This window comes from Delphinus delphis, chromosome 9, assembly GCF_949987515.2.
Source record: "Delphinus delphis chromosome 9, mDelDel1.2, whole genome shotgun sequence".
In the NCBI taxonomy this organism is placed as follows: Eukaryota; Metazoa; Chordata; class Mammalia; order Artiodactyla; family Delphinidae; genus Delphinus; species Delphinus delphis.
In genome coordinates, this window is record NC_082691.1 from 8274281 (window position 1) to 8295019 (window position 20739).

At 49.0% G+C, this 20739-nt stretch overlaps 1 protein-coding gene across 2 annotated transcripts in view; it reads left to right on the forward strand.

Annotated features, from left to right (window-relative positions):
• Positions 1 to 11794, forward strand: part of LANCL2 (LanC like glutathione S-transferase 2) — a 60703-nt gene extending 48909 nt beyond the window's left edge. For both annotated transcript variants that reach the window (XM_060020120.1, XM_060020119.1), the window contains exons 7-9: positions 3748 to 3924; positions 6905 to 6977; positions 9294 to 11794. In XM_060020120.1, coding sequence (XP_059876103.1) covers positions 3748 to 3924; positions 6905 to 6977; positions 9294 to 9409 — 366 coding nt within the window. In that variant the 3' untranslated portion in view covers positions 9410 to 11794. The remainder of the gene's footprint in view (positions 1 to 3747; positions 3925 to 6904; positions 6978 to 9293) is intronic.
• The last annotated feature ends 8945 nt before the right edge of the window (positions 11795 to 20739 follow it).

The following is a 20739-nucleotide window of genomic DNA, read 5'->3' on the forward strand; positions in this document are numbered from 1 at the left end:
AAAATCAACCCAGTTTTCCCTTGGAAAAGCTTAAGAGGCAGAGGGAGTAAGGTCAGACTCTTATAGCTCAATGGAAAATTACACCAGGTATTAAAAAATTCTGAATTCTGCTTCATACCATGCAATCCACAACAGGGTTATACCGAGGAGAGGTCTCGGGGACCAGGTCTGAGGAAGGGACAGGGTGTGTTCTAGTCCACCGTGGTGCAGAAGAGCTAGGTTCACTCTACAAAGGGTTAGGTGTGAAACAGTGTGTGGTCTCAGAGGGCTGTGGTACCACTGGCTCCTACTCTTCACTCTCTTATTTTATGTTTTTTATTGAAGTATAGTTGATTTACAGTGTTGCGTTGGTTTTAGGTGTACAGCAAAGTGATTCAGAGATATTATATATATCCTTTTTCAGATTCTTTTCCCTTATAGATTATTACAAGATATTGACTGTAGTTCCCTGTGCTATACAGTAGGACCGTGTTGTTTATGTATTTTATATATAGTAGTGTGTGTGTGTTAATCCTAAACTCCTTATTTATCTGTCCCCCCTTTCCCCTTTGGTAACCATAAGTTTGTTTTCTATGTCTGTGAGTATGTTTCTGTTTCATAGGTAAGTTCGTTTGTGTCATATTTTAGGTTCCACATATAAGTGATATCATGTGGCATTCGTCTTTCTCTTTCTAACTTACTTCACTTAGTGTGATAATCTCTAGGTCCATCCATGTTGCTGCAAGTGGCATTATTTTCTTATTTTTTTATGGCTGAGTAAGTATTCCATTGTATATATGTACCACATCTTTATCCATTCATCTGTCTATGGACATTTAGGTTACTTCCATGTCTTGGCTATTGTAAGTTTCACCTTCATTCTTTGAAGATATTTTTGCTGAATATCTAGGCTGACAGTTTTTTTTTTCCTTTCAGTTCTTTAAAGATACTGCTCCACTGTCTTCTGGCCTTCACTGTTTTTAGGATGTTAGTCATTCTTTATATTGTTCTCTTATAAGTAGTCTGTGTTTTCTCTGGAAGCTTTCGGGATTTCCTCTTTTTGGTTTTCAATATTTTTATCATGTACCCTTGTGTATCTGTTTGTGTTTATCCTGCTTGAGAGCCTTTAAGCTTCTTGAACTTGTATGTCTTCCACTACATTTGGTAAACGTTAGGCCTTTACTTTCCAACAGGTCTCTGAGGCTTTTGTTTTTAATTTCTTTTCTTTTCTGTAATTCAGATTGTATAATTGCTATTTATTTAGCTTCATATTCACTAATGAGTTCTTCTCTATTAAGCCTTACTCAATAAGTTTTTAATTTCATCTATTGGTGTTTTTTCAGTTCCTGAATATCTATTTCTTTTTATAGTAATGTGTCCTGAGATTTCCAAACCATTCATTGATGATGTATTTAGTTTCTTTTTCATCCTTAAAGATTTTTAATAACTGCCCCAAATGCTTGTCTCTGTTTTCAACATTTGGTCGTCTCAGCATCAGTTCATTTTCTAATGTGATCAGACAGACTCAGAGAAGTTAAGATGACTCACCCAAAGTTACTTGGTCAGTTGTCGTGGAAGAGGGAGTCCAGCCATATCTTCCGACTCCAGATGTCTTACTTCTTCCTCTGCATCGCACTGTCTCTTCAAACTTTCTGTCATGACATTTCCCAGGGAAATTTATGATTTGAGAGAGGTAATGTGGATCAGTAGATAGATTTTCTGGCCAAGTTATAATGGCCACAATGTAGAGAAGATAAATCTGGGAGCTTCAGTGTTCATTAAATTTTTAAATGTCCTACTATTTATTTTTTTTAAAAGGAATATTTATTTATTTGTTTTTTTGTTTATTTATGGCTGCGTTGGGTCTTCGTTGCTGCACGTGGGCTTTCTCTAGTTGAAGCGAGCGGGGGCTACTCTTCGTTGTGGTGTGTGGGCTTCTCATTGCGGTGGCTTCTCATTGCAGAGCACGGGCTCTAGAGCGCAGGCTCAGTAGTTGTGGCACGTGGGCTCAGTAGTTGCGGCTCGTGGGCTCTAGAGCACAGGCTCAGTAGTTGTAGCTCGCGGGCTCTAGAGCGCAGGCTCAGTAGTTGTGGCTCGTGGGCTCAGTAGTTGTGGCTCACGGGCTCTAGAGTACAGGCTCAGTAGTTGTGGCTCGTGGGCTCTATAGCACAGGCTCAGTAGTTGTGGCACTCGGGCTTAGCTGCTCCGCGGCATGTGGGATCTTCCTGGACCAGGGCTCGAACCCATGTCTCCTGCATTGGCAGGCGGATTGTTAACCACTGCGCCACCAGGGAAGCCCCTCAAATGGCCCGCTATTCAGAGTAGCTCCTCACGTGGAGCATGAGTGTGTGACGGTAGTGGGCGTGGTGGGCGTGCTGCGGGCATGCACCGGGGAAGGAAGGTAAAGCTTGCTGCGTGGGGTGCCTCTAGCAGCTCAGTCTCAGCAGGGGGCAGGGACAACGGGAAAGAAGTCCGACTGATTGCACGTACCCCTGGGTGACCATCAGAAAGGAGCCAGTCAGGTTTTCTTTAGGACTGGCCTTACTCAGTGTGATTTTATGACAGAGCCTCCAAAACAGTCTCCTTTCACCTGTCAGCTTTGACCTAATCTTTTTCAGGATGGGAGCAAGGTTCCTTTTAGAATTCATTTTAAGAGGCTTAAGATGCGAATGCGAGGATGACACGTTTGTGCTGGCCTCATAACACAGAAAGGATGGTGGTCAGTGACAGCTCGGAAGTAGCACTCACCAGGCGCCAGGCAGTGTTCTGAGAGCTTCTTGTGTGTTATTTCATTTTAATACAACAAGCCGCTGAGATGAAGAAAGGGTATCTTTTTATAGTACATTAAGACGTAAGAGGTGCCTTGTCCTCGGTCACAGTTAAAAGGTGACAGAGCTGAGGTTGACACTCAGGGGCCCCAGAGTCCACGTCTCAGCTGCTTTTATGACCGAGAGGCCTGCTCCTGCCCCTGGCGAGGCCCTGCGCCCGGAGCGGTGACTGCAGTGCGGATCTGCCTCCGTCCCCTGCTGGCCACGGCAGGCGCTGGTCGCAGTTCAGGCACTTGGGTTTTCCTGCACCTCAGAGCCTCCTCGGCGGGTGCCCAGGAGTCACCGCTCAGCAGTCACAAGGAGGGTCCCCTTTGCCACCCCGAGGAGCTCTTCTCCAGTGACCCTTTGCCTCTAATCCATGGTCCAAAACGCATTTGCACTAGAATGGAATGAGCTAATAAGCAGGGGAGACTGCTAATAACAGATTCAGAGGAGAGGACCAGGGAAAGAAAATAAATGAAATGAGAGGAGACAGAGGAGTGTCCAGGGGAATCTGGGGGAGCGAAAGCTTCCTCATGCTGGCGCACTTGCCTCCACTGAGCACGTTTGTCCCTCCGTCCCCATAAACCATTGCGTGGAGATGGTGCCGCCTGGCGCTGGGGCTGAGGACACTCTTTGCGGGGTTCCTTGTGACGGTTTATGACAGCTCATCGGGTGCATTGGATGTGTGGCTAACCTAGGATGTGGAATGTTCCTGACCTGCATGACGGGACAGTGCGGAATCCTCGACTGTCCTCTGCACGAGTAGGGGTGTCACAGCTGCAGCCTACAGGTCCCAGGAGGCACGGTACCTGGTGCACTGCTGCTGCCTCTGGGCTTGGTTTACCCGTCATTTCAGGTTTCTGAATGCCGTGCAGTTTCCTAAACAGAAAGGGGAAATATTTCGCTAACTCGTTGCATAAGACCTCTGTTTAACACTGCTTTGTTTCTCATCGCCCAGGTGTTTAAGGAGGAGAAGTACTTGAAGGAGGCCATGGAGTGCAGCGACGTGATTTGGCAGCGAGGTCTGCTGCGGAAGGGCTATGGGATCTGCCATGGGACTGCTGGCAACGGCTACTCTTTCCTTTCCCTTTACCACCTCACGCGGGACAAGAAGTACCTCTACCGCGCTTGCAAGGTAAGGGCATCTCTATCCAAACCGCTTCTGAACCCTCCAGGGCACACACACAGCCCAAATACAGCTCTCTCCTCCTTCAGACATGTTTCTCCCAACTCTGGGGTTTCTTCTGCAGAGCCTTGTCCCTGGCGGCCGTGTGCCTTGGCCGTACCATCTGTACAATGGGACTAAGGGGTGGAAATGCATTCAGGAGTCCCATGACCTGTTAGGATGCCCTCCTGTGCATTTATTCGCTTCATGACTTTGGGGCGCCCCTTCTTCAAGCCTCAGTTTCCTCATCTGTAAAAATACTACCCGCCTCCTAAATTTGTTCCAGGAAGAATCAGTTGAGGTAATGGGCAGGTCGTCGGTAGTTGCCCCTGCTTAAAATCCTCCAGTGGTTTCCCACTGCCCGTGAGCGGCACCCACAGCCCCGAAGTGGAGAGCCCCGTGTGCCTCGGCCCCTGCCTGCCTCTCGCCCGCCTTGCCCCACGCTCTCCACGGGGCGCAGCGTTCCCGGGGCTTCCCCGAAATCTGCCTGGTGGAGGCGACCTCTGAGGGCTCCCCAGTGACAGAGCCACCAGGGCACTCACCGTGCGCTTCTGCTTGTGCCTGAGTGTGCCGCACCCTAGACCACGAGCCGCGTGATCTTCTAGTCAACGTCCGACCCTACCCAGTACCTAGGGCAGTGCCGGCACCGAGGACAGGCCTAATAGATACGCATCGGATGTGCGAAAGTGGACGCACAAAACAAGACTCAGTAAATGTTTGCTGGCGTTTTTATTGCTGTGCACATTTCACAAAATAAAGTTACAGGAACACAGAAAAAACATTGGAAGAAAATGCACCAAAATGTCCCATGACCCTTGACAGATGGAGGCATTCGGGTGGCTTATTCTGTATATTTATTACTGTTCTGAAGCCTTTTCTCACACCAGATGGAACAGAGCCTTCCGACCTGGTGCCCCGAGACACGCACACGGTCGTAGTGCCCACACTCAGCAGAGGCCACGCGGGGTATTGTGGGGATGCAGAGGGCAGGTGCCTGACCCGGGCGTCGGGGGTGCCGTGTAGGCTGAGACCCAGAGCAGAGCTGGAGCTTGAGCAGGCGGGTGGGAGCGGTGCCGCCAGCCGAGGAAGCTGGCGGGGTGAGCACCCTGGGGCCCGCAGCGTTCCCTCGGCCAGAGCAGAGCAGGGCAGGAGCTGGGGTCAGCGAGGCGAGGGGCAGTTCGGGTGGACGGCAGTCACAGTAGCAGATGGGTAAGAAAATACGGGGATTGGGGAAGGCTTCATGGGGGCTGAGGCACAGCTAGTTTTCTAAAGATGTGCAGCTTTCCAGGTGGGCCAGGAAGGCAGGGCATGGGGAGGCGAAGTGCACCCCAGTAGGAGAAGAGCCCCTGCAGAGCCACGGAGGCAGGCACGGCACAGTGCAGCCTGACCCCGAGCGCTCAGCACGGGAGGGTGCAAGGGCGAGGGGTGAAGTCAGAGGGGCCGAGGCCAAAGAAAGCTGGTCCTTCCCTTAGTCAGTAGATCTGAGCCTTGGTTACACCTTAGAATCACTGGAGCTTTAAAAGAGTGCCTGGGGCTTCCCTGGTGGCACAGTGGTTGAGAGTCCGCCTGCCGATGCGGGGGACACGGGTTCGTGCCCCGGTCCGGGAGGATCCCACATGCCGCGGAGCGGCTGGGCCTGTGAGCCATGGCCGCTGAGCCTGCGCGTCCGGAGCCTGTGCTCCGCAACGGGAGAGGCCACAACAGTGAGAGGCCCGCGTACTGCAAAAAAAAAAAGAGTGCCTGGACCACACCCTGGGCCCGGTTCTGCGGGAGCCCAGGCCCCCGGGTACCAGCTCCTGGGTGGTTCTCATCTGCAGGCGGGGCTTCCCAAAGGTTTGTGATTCATGTCCAGACTCCTCTCAGAAGGATTGCCGTGGCCACGGTGGAATGGATGAGGTAGAGGTAAACAATTTGGGTTTCTCCAAATTGTTGTTTAATAATTAATGCAAGAAATGTTGAGTTATAAACCCAAGGGCATTGGCTGTGATACTGAAGAGGAGAGATTCAGAAACACTTAAGCTATTGATACAGCTGACTCACTTTGTTATAAAGTAGAAAGTAATACACCAGCATAAAGCAAGTATACTCCAATAAAGATGTTAAAAAAATAAATAAATTCCTCATGATAGACACTAAAAAAAAAACAGATATGGAGCTGAGCCCACAGAATTCAGTGGGTTTTCTTAATGTGGAGAAGACAGAAATGTGTGAATGTCTCTCTGGTCTCTGACTAGGTGGTGGAGCATCAGACAAGCTAGAAGAGTGAGCAGATCTGGAGGGTAGAAGGTTTATTGTATATGTGCTGAATTTATGATTCTTTATGTACACATGACAAAAATAAGTTACCTTAAGCCAAAAAGGGAAATTTATTATAATGTTATAAAAATCCATTGAAGAGGTTTAAGAAGAAAGGGTCGGGGAGCTCAGAGGAAATTGCTGATAAAGCTAAGGGATGAGTTTTCAAGATGAGCAGGGTGGGCGGTGGGCAGTGGGTGGGCCGGCCGGGGAGCAGTGGGGTGAGGAGGGAGGGAGGGAGGGCTGCGTGTTCAGCAGAGGGGCTGGCGGTGAGCCCAGAGAGCGCGGCCAGGCAAGCGGTTTCAGAGCCAGTGTTTTAATCTGGACGGAGCGCCTGCAAGGGCAGGAGGCGGTGCTTAGAAAAGACCGGAGGTTGTTGGGCTGTGAGATTCCTTACTTCAGCCTTCCCAACAACCTTCCTAGGTAAATTCCCCCCTACGGAGGAGGAGGCAGGCCATGGCAGGTGACAGAGCTTGCCAGGTCTCACCTGCTCGGAAGAGGTGGTGCCGAGTCGCTCCAAGCTCACGCTCCTGACCACTCTGTTGCCTGGGAGTCTGCTTTCTTTGATTCTGGGTGAATTCACTGCAGTGTCTCAGGCGTTCCATTTTCACCAAGTGAAATCCCCACTCTTAAAAAGAAATGTCTTTCTCCCTAGTTTGCAGAATGGTGCCTAGAATATGGAACACATGGTTGCCGCATTCCTGACAGACCCTATTCTCTCTTTGAAGGTAAGAGTGAGGGAAAGCTCCAGGTTTAAGTATCTGGGTGTGTGCATTTGGTTCTCCTGACTGTGCACACTCACAGTTGATCTTAATTAGTAATCGCTGCACAGCTGGTAAATACCGTGAGCAAAGTTGTTCATTGCTGAAAATTATATTGAGTCTCTTTACCTTGCCTGTTTTGTGTGTGCTCGTGTGAACTTCCTCCAAGTATTTTTAGATCTTTTGTGACCTGTATAGGCATAGACTGTCTGCTGCTCAGTAATGGAAGAAAATAACGTTTACTCCTGTGCATTTCATCGGTAATATGGTGCGTGTAGTATTGATCTATTCACAGCAAACTTGGTTAGTTACTTAAATGTATTTAATTAAGTCATGTAAAGAAGTGTAAATAATTAATATTAGTAATTTAAAAGTATTAGTAAATACAAGTATTAGTAGTTGGAAAAAATAATGAGAATATTGAAGACAGTTCTGAAAAACAAGAGCAATGAAAGAAACCAGCAAACACATTGCGAGTCTGCTCCAGGCACACACAGTACATAGAATATAATTCAGGAAAACAAAACGGAAGTCCTACAGAGACTCAGATATTCTTTGTTTAGTGTGTGTGTGTGTGTGTGTGTAATGGTAATTTGGAACATAAGCCACAGAAACCAAAGGGCAAACGTTAATGGTGTTACGATAAATGGATGGTGACTTTTTAATTACTTTAGAGCCACCTTTTATAGTAATTCCAAAATAAATTTCAGAAGGAATAAATGAATACTTTTTAAAAACTCAAAAATTAGATGGGTGTTGAATTTTGTCAGGTGCTTTTCTTGCATCAGTTGGTAAGATCATGTGGCTTTTCTTCTTCAGGCCCCTAGCAATGTGGATCACACTGGTTGATTTTCAAATATTAAGCCAACCTTGCATCTCTGGAATAAACCTTACTTGGCCATGGTGTACAGTTCTTTTTATGTATTGCAGAATTATATTTGCTAATATGTTGATGATTTTTGTGTCTATATTCATGAGGAATATTGGCCTGTAGTTTTCCTTTGTTATACTGTGTTTGTCTGGTTTTGCTATCTGGGTAATGCTGGCCTAATAAACTGTACTGAGAAGTACCTTCTCCTCTGTTTTCTGTAATAGATTGTATATTAATTGGTGGAAGAATTCTCATTTAAATGTTTGGTAGCATTCTTCAGCGAGACCTTCCTAGCCGAGAGATTTCTTTTCTGGGAGTTTGAAATTTACAAATTCAGTTTGTTTAATAGGTTACAAGGCTGTTCAAGTTATGTGTTTCATATTCAGTGAGTTTTAGTAGTTTGTATTTTCAAGATATGGCTCCAGTTCACCTGAGGGGTTAAATTTTTGTGCATAAAAGCTTTGGTGGCAGTCCTTCGTTATCTTCTTGATGTCTGAACTGTCTGTCGTGCTAATGCCGTGTTTTATGTCAGCTACTGAGATTTTAATCATATAATAGATAAACGAGCAAAAATTAGAGCGTCTGTCGTTATCTTTTGCAGAATAAGATCTTTTTAATATTCAAAGAAACCTTAATGAAAAAAATGTTTCTCAGAATAAAAATGTCGTCTTTTGGGTCATAAAAATGAGATGTATTTGTATCAGATATAACACAGTTAATACCTGAACTCTAAATGGAGTTCATTCAGGTTCATAAATTCAAGTTGATAATGGCAAATTCAAAGCCCCAGCGGGTGAAAATCTTCGAATGTACCCTCCCGAGAGGCTGGGAAGCTCTTGCATTCTTCTGGGCCCCTGTGCCTCACAAGTGCCTGGCAGGAGGCGCTGACTAGGCTGGAAGGGCCCACAGCGCCCAGGACCCTTTGTGGAGGAGCTCCCTCCCTCCAAGGGATCCTTCGGGTAGGCTGCTGAGTTACTGCAGTGATTGGCGGTGGGGACTTTGACCAAGCAAGTAAAGTTCGTTTTAAAATAACATTTTTGCAACCCAAAGTGCAACCTTCCGTTTGGAATAAAAACGTAAAGGCTCTGAGAGGACGTTTATATGTTGGAATATCACAGTAGCAGCGCCCTTAACTTCTGTGTTAGCACTTCTGTGAAATCATCTTAAAGTGTCAAGATACAAGATTAAAGCTCAGAAACCAATTTTTAAAATTAAGATAATGAAGAAAACTGGTGTTACCTGCTGGGTGCTGATGTGAAGACTTCCTTTTTGTGCGTGTGAAGTTATTTTCAAAGTCCTCCCCACCTTTTCCCACATCCTTACAGCCCCAGTAAAGGCAGCGATCAGAGGTCACTTGGTTCTGGACCCCACCACGCACCCTTTCTCACGAAGGACCGCGTTTTGCGTTGCAGGTATGGCTGGCACTGTTCACTTCCTCTCCGACATCCTGGCCCCAGAGGCATCACGGTTTCCAGCATTTGAACTCGGCTCTCCACAGAGGGATACAAAGGTGCAAAAAGACGACTGAGAGATCCAACTGGACCAGAAGCCACCGGGTTGCTTAATGCCTGACACGGAACCAAGTGTGAATCCTGAAAGAGGGAGAAAAAGGAGAAGCAGGCACCTTCCCAGACCCCCTGTGTCAGAGTGTGATGACAGACCATCCCATCAGCGTTCTGTAACAGTGTCCCCTCACTGGTGTAAAATATGAATTCCTCGTGTCCAGTTCTCTGTAGTGTGTGCATGTCTCTTGGTGTTTGCTGTCTGTAGGTGTAGGTTCTAAACGGAAGCCCTTCTCTGTCCATGAGCCCGAGCTGGCTGTGCATGAGGGCACGCGGCAGCCTCTTCTCTGTACATAATATTTAAAGTGGGGTGTTTTCTGTACTGACAAACAGGAAATAGGCAGGTGGTGTCCGTCCTATGTAACAGAATATTCTCCGCAGTGATGTCCCAGTCGTAAGACTTTCCAGCATTTTCTGTGGGTACCTTTCAGATCAGCATGAGAGAAAGACCACTCCAGAAATGAAAAGAAATAGAACAGGTAGAGGGGGTTTGCTGGAGTAGGGGGTGGTGAGCCTTCCCACCAGGTAGTCGAATGCTCCCTCGTGTTTTGTGCTCACCTCAGTGTTTTTAAGAAGCCAAAGGGGGTGCATTGCAGCTCTGCTGGGGCTCCCATTCTCAGGCTCTTCGTGTGAAGTTCCGGACCCTCCTCGCAATCCAAGGCAGCCCGTGCCCTGGGGGGTGGACTCATGACACCAGGGCCACTCGAGGGAACCGTGTTCGTGGCCACATTGTAAATCATGTAGCAGCGACTGAGGGCTGGCAAGTCTAGATTCAGTGTGTATTATTAAAGCAGGCTGCACCTCGGTTCTATCAACATTATAACTTAGTGTTATAAGTGCAGTGGATACAATTCCAGATGCATAATAAGCAGAAAGATATTCATCTCTTCCATGTCCCTCCAATTAAACTTACTCCAAAACTTGGTAAGTTATCCAAGTACAAATTGGAATGAATTTAGTCCTTATTTTTGTCTACTATTTGGTTGATAAAAGTCTCACCTTTGATGAAATGTATTAAGCATAAAGTACTAGTCTGCATTTATGCATATGGAAAGCAGTCTTCTAACCAAGAAAATTACGATTCTGTCTGACAACTTTTATTTTAAAACTGGGCATTACTTTGGGTTAGCATACCCTCAGTAATTATACCCTGTACGTCTGTTTTTAGGAGAGTTTTGCTGTCATGGTGTGAGTGGTCTAGGACTGTACAGACTTCTCATGAGCTAAGCCAGTTCATAAAAGACAAGATAGGTCTCTCTGATGGTCTGGTCCTTATCTACAAGGGATTGTCAGATGTTTATCAGCCTCGTTTCCACTCCTTTCATAAAGGTGAAAGAGTGTCCATGTAGAAGACAGATCCTTCACACGTGTGTGATTCTGTGCAGTCCTCAGGGTCCCGCTGAGCCTTGGCGGTGGGGCTGACTCCCGAACACGTGCCCTTCGGTTTCTAAATGATGCCTCATGAGTCTCCGTCACGACTGTTCAGGTTAGGCTGATGACTTCCATGGGTATAAATCCTCACGGTTGTGTTTTAACCGTCTTCCCGGGCCTGCTCATGTGCGTCTCAGGCAGCCCGGTTCCCCGGGACCTGCAGGCGGGGACGTGAGTGAGCTGAGGGGCTGTTTGTCCGAAGAGCTCCCCTGGTGTCACAGCTCAGCCCAGCTGCACTGCTGCCACCTCGGCCAAAGCTCAGGGCAGCCCCCGGGGCTTCGGCACAGAGTGTTACCCAAGCCGTCTCATTTCTCAGGGGAGGCCAGTGGGGCTGCACAGGATTCACCCCCCTCAGCAAGAGGGGGCAGCTCATGGAGGCCCTGGTCCTGGCCACGTGTCTCCTGACCGGAAGCAGTGAGGGTGACCCTTCGTGACACCTGGGCATCACGATGCCTTGTGCGTTTGGCTTGTTTCTGCCTCGCACACTGAGGGAAGATGGCGCGCTGGTGAGGTAAACGGAGGAGATTGTATTTGCAGGGTGTTTTTAGAAGCCAGCTGGATTGACCCCTCCCGCTTACCCACCAGATGTCAACAGAGACGCAGTCTGTGACTCCACAGTAACCCGCTTCCTGGGGCGCGACGCGGGCGGCTGCATGGTGCCGGGTCCAGCTCTCAGTCCCCAGAGGCAGCGGGACAGAGGAGTCCCAGAGCTGGTTTAGTGGTTCTGATGAGTGCGATTTCGGATCTCAGAGCAGCTCACGGCGATTTCTTACATTTCTGTATCCAAGATGTGTCTAAGTGTTTAAAATAATGTGTATGCACAATGCCATTTTAAAATATGAAAGAGAAAACGATGTCCACAGAAAGTGTGTGGGGTTCCCTGGTTCGGTACTTAGTAAAAACATGGTTTTGTTGTGACACTTGCGGGGTCTTCGTCTCTTCTCACCACTGCCTTTGAGAGCGACGGTTGGAAGCCTCGGCCACCGTTCTGGAGGTGGCCTTGCTCACGGAAAACGTGGCCGTTGCTCACGTTACGGCGTGCCAGGTGCTTCACTAGAATGACGGCTTTCTCCCTCTATCCCAAGGGCCTCCGAGCCCTGGGCAGCACCAAGGGAAGCCTGTCTTGAGCCTGCCCGTGTGACAGGCCTTTACGCTCACAGTCACCGTGAATGGCCCCAGCACGGCTGGGGTCACAGCGTGCATGGTGGTGGGCACTCTTCTCATCACTGTCTTACACATGAGAAAGCTGATGGCCTTGCCCAGGGTCACAGCTGGAATGAGGGACAGTCAGGCTTCCGACCCGACGGTTCTTGCCAGTGGCCATACTTCTGACTTGTACTCAGTACCTCTTCCCCTACGTGCCCAACGTGGAAGGTGAGAAATTGAAACCCCGGAGAGGCCCTGTCATCTGTGCCCCTGTCCTCCTGGGTCCCTTGAACCATTCAGTGCAATTCCATACTCTTAACTTCGTGAGGCAGTTCTCAACCGCTATCACTTCATTTGCTAAATTCACAAAAGCAGGACCCAGGCGTGAGGCCCAGGTCCCCCAAACGTGTTTACAGACTGTCTTTACTCCTTCCCAGTCTCTTTGCTAAGCTTCAAGGGCCCCTTCCTCTCAGGTCTCTGTTTTTCCACATCCTGTGTTCTGGAGGAGAGCCAGGTGTCCATTCCAACCAGACGGTCACCCCCAGCGCCTGTCAGCCTTCTGTCAAACTGGCCGGTGGCCCGGAAGGCCGTGCTGCGTCATCGCTTCTCCTGATCAGAGGAAGGCCGCAGGCTCCTCCACGGCCCCTGCTCCCTGGGGTTGGGTCGCTGGGTGACGGAGGCTATGACGCGTCCAGTCGGCCTCCAACGCGCCCCTGCCCCCATTTCCGTCTCCAGTTTGCTCAAGTGCTCCACCCAGCATGCCAGGCCTTGTGCTCGGTGCTGAGAAGGGACGGCGACAGCCACCCTCCTGCAGCTCGCCCGGCCCCGCGACGGACGCCTGCGGAAGGGCGCAGCCCCGCTCAGGCTCAGGGCCGGCCCGCCTGTGTCAGGACCTCGGACAGCTCTTCCGCAGCGCGGGCGGGGCGGCGGGCCTCCGGGCGTGCACTTCTGCTAATGGCAGGAGGGCACCGCGGCGAAGCGTGACCGGTTCAGCCTTGCGGCGCCGTGACCTCTGGCGTGAGGCTGCGGCTGGCCCCAGTCGTCAGGGAGCCTGTGGAGTGGGCATCCAGCGCAGAGGCTGGAGCAGCCTGTGTGAATTTGGATCAGCTGTTTCCTACAGAGTCTCTCTGTGTAATCAGGGCCTTATTGGGACTAACCAACCTTATTTGGTTAGTGGGAGAATTAAAACGGAATAACAAACGGAGAAAGCATCTAGCATGCGGAAGTGCTCTGTGATGGGGGACTTGAAGGTGTGCATGTAGTGCTTGTGTGTGAAGAAACGGGCTCACTCTCCTGAGTAATGAAATGAAAACCCAGGTCTGTCCAGCTCCAAGATCCCAAGCCACGCCACAATCGCTCACCACTGCTCTGCCTAGCATCCCCGAGCTTTCGGCCATCGTGGGCGTGGGCGTGTGTGTGCCCAGCCGCACCAGGGTCCTTCAAGGGGAAGAGTCTGCCACAGGGGCAAGGAGGAACCAAGCCACAGTTTCAGGCTTACACAAAATCTAGACGTTCAGAGAGGCTGGGTTCTCCGTCCTCCAGCCTGTTCTTTGTTTAATGCCCCTGGAGGTCTTCCCGCTTCTGTACCAGGTAGATCCTTGTGGCTTTCATAAGATCATCATCAGATGCAGTGCTGGTCACATGTTAACAGGGACCTTACGCCCTCTTTAAAGTATTGTTCATGAGAGAATAAAGCATGTAGCAAGCAGCATAATCACATATCCACCCACAATCATACAAATGTCTCCCACGGTCCCAAGAACTGAGGAAGCCAGCTTTTCAACCATTTCGTCAGAGAGGCCACAGGGAAGTTATCCAGCGCTTTATGCTTGGCTGCTAGGAACTAAAAGGGGGGTAATGAACAGGACGGTGCTGCCTCCAGAGGCTCTCCAGTAGCAAGAAGGACCATGCTCCCTGCAGCTGAACTGAAAGTCCTGAGAACTTGCCTGCCTGAAGGGTGTCATTGTTCTGCCCTGACACTTGAATCAGAGATTGTTTAGAGAATTCTGCACTGGAAGCCACTTTCCTCCTGAAATTTCGAGGCAGCATACTGACATCTAGCTTCCAGTGTTACCTCCGAGAACCTCAGAGCCACAGTGATTCTTGTTTCCTTGTGCTCAGATGTTGTGTTTTGATTGTGAGCACTTTGCAAATTGTACAGTTTTTTCTCTGTCACGATGATGAGCCTAGTCCTGGTTTTTTTTTTTTTTTTGCTTTAACATCTTTATTGGGGTATAATTGCTTTACAATGGTGTGTTAGTTTCTGCTGTATAACAAAGTGAATCAGCTATATGTATACATATATCCCCATATCCCCTCCCTCTCGCGTCTCCCTCCCACCCTCCCTATCCCACCCCTCTAGGTGGTCACAAAGCACCGAGCTGATCTCCCTGTGCTATGCGGCTGCTTCCCACTAGCTATCTATTTTACATTTAATAGTGTATATATGTCCATGCCACTCTCTGGCTTCGTCCCAGCTTACCCTTCCCCCTCCCCGTGTCCTCAAGTCCATTCTCTATGTCTGCATCTTTATTCCTGTCCTGCCCCTACGTTCTTCAGAACTTTTTGGTTTTTTCTTAGATTCCATATATATATGTTAGTATACGGTATTTGTTTTTCTCTTTCTGACTTACTTCACTCTGTATGACAGACTCTAGGTCCATCCACCTCACCACAAATAACTCAATTTCATTTCTTTTTATGGCTGAGTAAGATTCCACTGTATATATGTGCCACATCTTCTTTATCCATTCATCTGTCGATGTAGTCCTGGGTTCTTGGTAGCCCCTTCCAATCTGGGAACTTGTGTGTTTCAATTGTAGGAAATTTTCTTGAATTATTTCTTAATGTTTTTTTCCCTTCCACCTTTTTGCTTTCCTTTCCAAGAGATTTCAACTTTATTTTCGAATCCTTCCATTGTGTGTTTAGTTCCAGGAGTTTTTCTTGTTCTCAGGGTATCTTTTGTGTATATCCTCTTCTTGTTGCAATATTGTATCTCTTTGAGGATGTTAATTTATTCAACACATAGTCATGAAGGGCTTATTCAATGCCACACATTATTCTGGGCACTTGGAATCCATCAGTGATCAAAACAGTCAAAAAGTTTTATCTTGTAGAGTTTGTAGCAGCGAGAGACAAGCAATAAGGCTAAATAGACAAATTTTCTCCTATGTTATAAGGTAATAAATAATATGGAAAAAAAGATAGAATAAAACAAAATAAGAGGGACTGATGGTGGAGAGAACACAAATTACTGTTCTAAACAGGATGGTCAGAGTAAGACTAGAGACGGTGACATTTGAGCCAAGACTTGAAGAAATTGAAGGAGTTGGCCAGATGAGTATCTGTGGAAAGAGCACCTGACAAAGGCCGTGCCCTGTTCAAGAGTGGAGTGAATGACCACACGGGGGAGGGGGCGGGGAGGAAGGAAGGCCCAGGCCTGGAAGGCCATTCGGAGGAGTTTGGCTTTTGCTCTGGGTGAACTACAGAGCCACTGGAGGGTTTGAGCAAAGGAAGGACGTTATCTGATTTATGCGTCGAAGGGGACATCCTGAGAGAATGCCTGGTGGACGTAGGGAAACCAGAAGGCTGGTCCAGGAGAGAAATGATGTGGGCTTGGCGAGAATGGTCGGCCTCTTGCTGTGTCCTAGAGCCAGTAGGATTCCTGACGGCCAGTGCAGAGCACGAGAGAGCAGAGTTAGCCTTGGAAGGGGCGTCGCCAGCAGCTGAGATGTGGAAGAGGCCACTCGGGGCTCAGGGCATGTGGAGTCTGAGGTGACCGGGACGGCTGGAGTTTGGAGAGAAATCTGGGAGGGAACTGTCACTTTGGAGTCATTTGCATATTGATTATTTACAGCTATGAGCTGAGAGAGCTCACCCAGAAAGTGAGGGGAAAGGGAATAGGGAAGGAAGGAGCTAAGGCAGAGCCTTGGCCACGTAACACCAAGAATCGGGAGGAGTTTGCTCCAGCAAAGGAGGATGAGAAGAAGACCTCTACCTCATTGGGTAGAGGTCTGTTTTCCTGGAGGCCAGTGAGGAAATTTTACGTGTGCAGAGGAGTGACCAGCTGTTTCAGCTGATCCTGATAAGTGAGAGAAATGCTAGGAGTTGGCCATTGCATCCAGCAGCCTGGAGGTCCTTGGTGACTTGGTGAGCAGAACAGACAACGCTAAAAGGAGTTTGGTTGCAAAAGAGAGGAAAGAAATGGGGCCATAGTTGGTAAGAGAAATAAGATCAAGAAAAAACTTTTTTTTTTTTAAATAGCATGTTTGTAAACCAATGTGATCCAATGGGAGCTTTTAAAAAACATGATGTAGGGACTTCCCTGGTGGCTCAGTGGTTAAGAATCTGCCTGCCAATGCAGGGGACACAGGTTCAATCCCTGGTCCGGGAAGATCCCACACGCTGCAGTGCAACTAAGCCCGTGTGCCACAACTGCTTAGCCTGCACTCTACAGCCCGTGAGCCACAACTACTGAGCCCGCATGCTGCAACCACTGAAACCTCTGTGCTCTAGGGCCTGTGCTCTGCAACAAGAGAGGCCACCGCAATGAGAAGCCCGCGCCCTGCAACAATGAGCAGCCCCCGCTCGCTGCAATCAGAGAAAAGCCCGCACGCAGCAATGAAGACCCAACGCAGCCAAAAATAAATTACTATTATAATAATGTGCTGCATAATCACAATACCAGTGTCACACCTGAGAAAACTAACAATGATTCTGTAATATTACGCTGCATCCAGGCCATGTCCGGTGCCCCGACCGAGTCAGGAGTGCTTTAAGTCTGTATTGTTGTTTTCCGTCGGGATCCAATCTAGGTTCCTGCTTTATATTTTGTTAATCTTTTCATAACCTAGGACACTCACCTGCTTTTTTGTTTTGTTTTTAACGACATCAACTTTCTGAAGACACCAGGACTGTTGTCTCATAAATCTCCCCCATGAGTTTGTCTGATTCTTTCCCCACGGAAACTGGTCCTGCCATCTCCCACTTCCTGCAACTCGGAGGTTCAGTTTGGACTCTGGAGCTACACTGTCCAATATGGTAACCACTAGCCACCGGTGAGTATCGGAATGTAAATTAGTTTCATGAAGATTAAGTTAAATTTTAAAATCCAGTTCCTGCATCTCCCTAGCCTCGTTTCTTTTTTTTTTTTTTAACATCTTTGTTGGACTATAATTGCTTTACAGTGTTGTGTTAGTTTCTGCTGTATAACAAGGTGAATCAGCTATATGTATCCTAGCCTCATTTCAAGTGCCCAATATCCACATTTAGCCCGTGGCTACTGTACTGGGCAGTGTAAGTATTTCCATCATCATAAAAATTTCTGTCGGGTAACACTGCTCCAGATGTGGTTATATCCTGGTTGGACATTTTTGGCAAGACTTTCTTAGGTGGTATTTTGTACTCAGTACTGCATCACACGCAGAGGCCTGGTTGGGAGTCCCAGGGTGTCCTGAGGGACTTGTAAACTGCACTAGGAATATCACACGCCCGCCACATCCTTCTCTGGTCGTCAGTCGGGATGCTACATCCTGCGATGGAAAGATTTCTAGGGAAAAGAAAATAAAATCAAAGAATATTAGAGCTGAGAGGGAAGTTTGATTATTTTATAAGCAGCTGAGGAAACTGAGGCCCATAGAGGTTCAAGACTTGCCCAAGGTCACTGATGCTAGTTGGAAGCAGAGAATCACCTTCGACAAGCATCTTCGTACTCCTGGCCATGCGTATATCAGAGTCGAAAATACCCTGTGGCAACTGAGATCACACTACTAAAAATAATCATAAAATATTTATCAGTGTCAGGTACTGTATTTAGTCCTTAAAAAAATTACTTCACACGATTCTCACAACCACCCCACAAGGAAGGTTACTACAGAAAATCTCTGATTAACAGGAATTTATTTTTTCAGGTAATAAGAAACCTAGAATTGGTTCAACCCTATGAAAGCTGGTATCTCTGTGATCATCTTGGCCTTTCCGTCATGGTCACAAGGTAGCTGCTGCAGCTCCAGATATCACATCAGTGTTGAAAGCAGGGTGAACCTGCATGTGGCAGTGCCAGCAACTCCAGTCTCATTTATGACAAAAGTGAAATCTTTCCCAGAGGCCCAGAGGAGACTTCTGTAGTATCTATCATTGGCCAAGACTGTGCCCGTCGCAAAGAAAATGTGTGGCTCTTCTGGCTTCTGCAGAAGAAACAGGCAAGGGAATGGAGGTTGGATTAAACCAAACAACATGGAGGTGTTCCTGTCCTCACGGTTCAGTTGAGGAAGCTGATGCTCAGAGTGCAGAATCCCTCACCGGAGGCTACCCAGTGAGTTTCAGCGGCAGAGATGCTTTGACTCCAGAGCCCATGATGAGTACAGTGTGCTCACTGAAGAATGAAAATGAGGACTCAGGTTGCCAGTTCTGGGCTGGTTCAAACACTTCAAGAGGTAGGATGTGTGTGTCCTCAAAGAACAGGGGAGAGGCTGCCCCAGACCGTGATGCTGCCACCCGAATAATAAACTGAGGAAGGACATTCAGGAGAAGAGTGCCAGAGGTATTTGGGGGTGGACGGCTTAGAGAAGTTTTACTTACTCCACTCGTAATATATATTTAAAGCTACATTTCATGTATCTATATACTTAATGCTATATATATTCAGTGCTACGTTTCTATATCATAAATATTTCATAAATATATTTATTTAATATATACTACATTTCATGTTTTCTCCCCAACCTTCTCTTTTCCATGAGAGCTTAGTGTTGCCATCCTTGGTCTTGCCAACCACACACCTTTCGAGAAGGTGCTTCTCACAGTTGGTAAGAGATTCATGGAATAAATGATACAAATTGAACAAAAATGGGGCTTCCAGCCCCTCTTCCATGCAGGTATGCATGGACCGTGGCTCATACGCAGTGCCTGCGAAGCCTGCTGGGACACGTCAGTACAATCTTCCTAATGGGAATATTTGCCGAAAGCCTGAAGAAAGGTACAGATGCTTCGAGCCAGCAATTTAAGTCTAAGGTTTTATTCTGAGGAAATAAATGTGGATGAACCTTTAAAATGGTCACAAGCTCGCTCAGCACAGCATTGTCCATAATAGGGAAAAATCAGCAACAATTTTTGCAAAAAAAGCAAGTTGGAGAAATACATTAATACCGAAAAGTGAAACAAAACATATATGTGGTAAAATTAGGAAGAAAAGCAGGGGGTGGTAAACGTAAAATGCAGGCGGTGGTAGGCGGCGCAGTGGAGCAGCTGCGCGGGGCGCCTCCGTCCTGTGTCCCGAGTGGCTTGCGTGTTCACGTGAGTACATCTGCCCTGCAGCATCCGCGGTTATGCCAGCCACCGTCCTGGGGGTTTGTAGGCGATCTCGGCCCGCACAGTCATCCGGGACTAGGCGTCCACGGCCCGGGGTCCGGGCTGGCGCGGGAGGGAGCGCCTCGGGGCCCGGCGGGAGTTCAGGGCGACTCGGGTCCCCTGCGTCCTGACCCACCACCGGCCCGGCCCCTCGCCGCTCGCTCCCAAGCGTCCGGCAAGCATCCACCATACGCCGTAGGCAAAAGTTACTCTCATTATTCTGGGTGTGTAGAATACTTTGCTGTTTAAAAATGAAAAATAAAATGGAGCGACCCCAAAATTAGATCGGAGTGTGTGGGTTAAATCACCTGCGGCGCAGCCGTGTGGTGGGGCGCTGTTTAATCGTTGCAGGGAAGAAGCAGGAGACTATTTAAATGCCAGGAAAAATGCTAGCGGAAAGCGGGCTACGAAGGATCCCGCGGTGCACCTGTGTCGTCAGAGCGAGGGACCTAGAAAGCGACGGAAACACGCCCAGCTGCAGTCTCGGGATGCTGGGGTCGCAGGTGATTTCTGCTTACCTTTTGCTTTGTGCTTTCCTGTACGGTCTTCATTTTAGATTAAAAATAAAGGCATGGGTTTGGTTTTGAGTAAAAAAATATCAGCAGGGACTTTGCCACGAAGGGCTAAGCAGGGTCCCCTCCTGGAGCCTCCCCGGGGCCGCCCCACCCGCTTCACGCAGGTGCCGCGCCCCAACCTGGCTCGGGGCGGGGCGGGGCTGGGGCGGGGCCCGGGGCCCAGTCTCCGGTCCCCTCTCTGGGCGGGCGATCTGGGCGCAGAAGCCGCGGTCCCCGGTCCCGGGCTCATCGCGGGGTGTAGCGTGCGTCGCTGGCTGTCCAACTCGCACCACACCCTGGGCGCCTCCGTAGCCCCACTTTCCAGATGGGGAAACGGGGACACCAGGACGTCCCGTGCCCCCAGTCGTCAGGGCGACTCCGAGGCAGGGCGTCCGAAACGCCCATCCATGTGCGCGTATGGTCCCTCGCGCGGCTCCACCGCGAGTTTTAAGCCAGGGCCCTCACCACAACACAGGGCGACGAGGACGGCACGGCGAGAGCAAGCGCAGAAGGTGGGCAGAGGGAGCCGGTCTCCAAGGTCAGCGTCCTCCCCAGGCTCTGGGGGACTCGGCTGGCCGGGCACCGGCCTGAGCTAGGCGCGGATGTGCCTTCCCAGGGCTCCGCAGAACCGAACTACACGTGCCGGGCACTGGGGCCTTTGGGTACTTGAGGACGAGACAAACGGACCCTCCCTGCTCCGCCGCCTGGAGGGAGGGACCGGGCTTCACATCTCCCCAGGGGAGCACAGAGAAGGGGCGTGGAGAGTGGGACTGCCTGCCCGGGGACCTGGAGACAGGAGGCCTCCCGCCCACCAGACT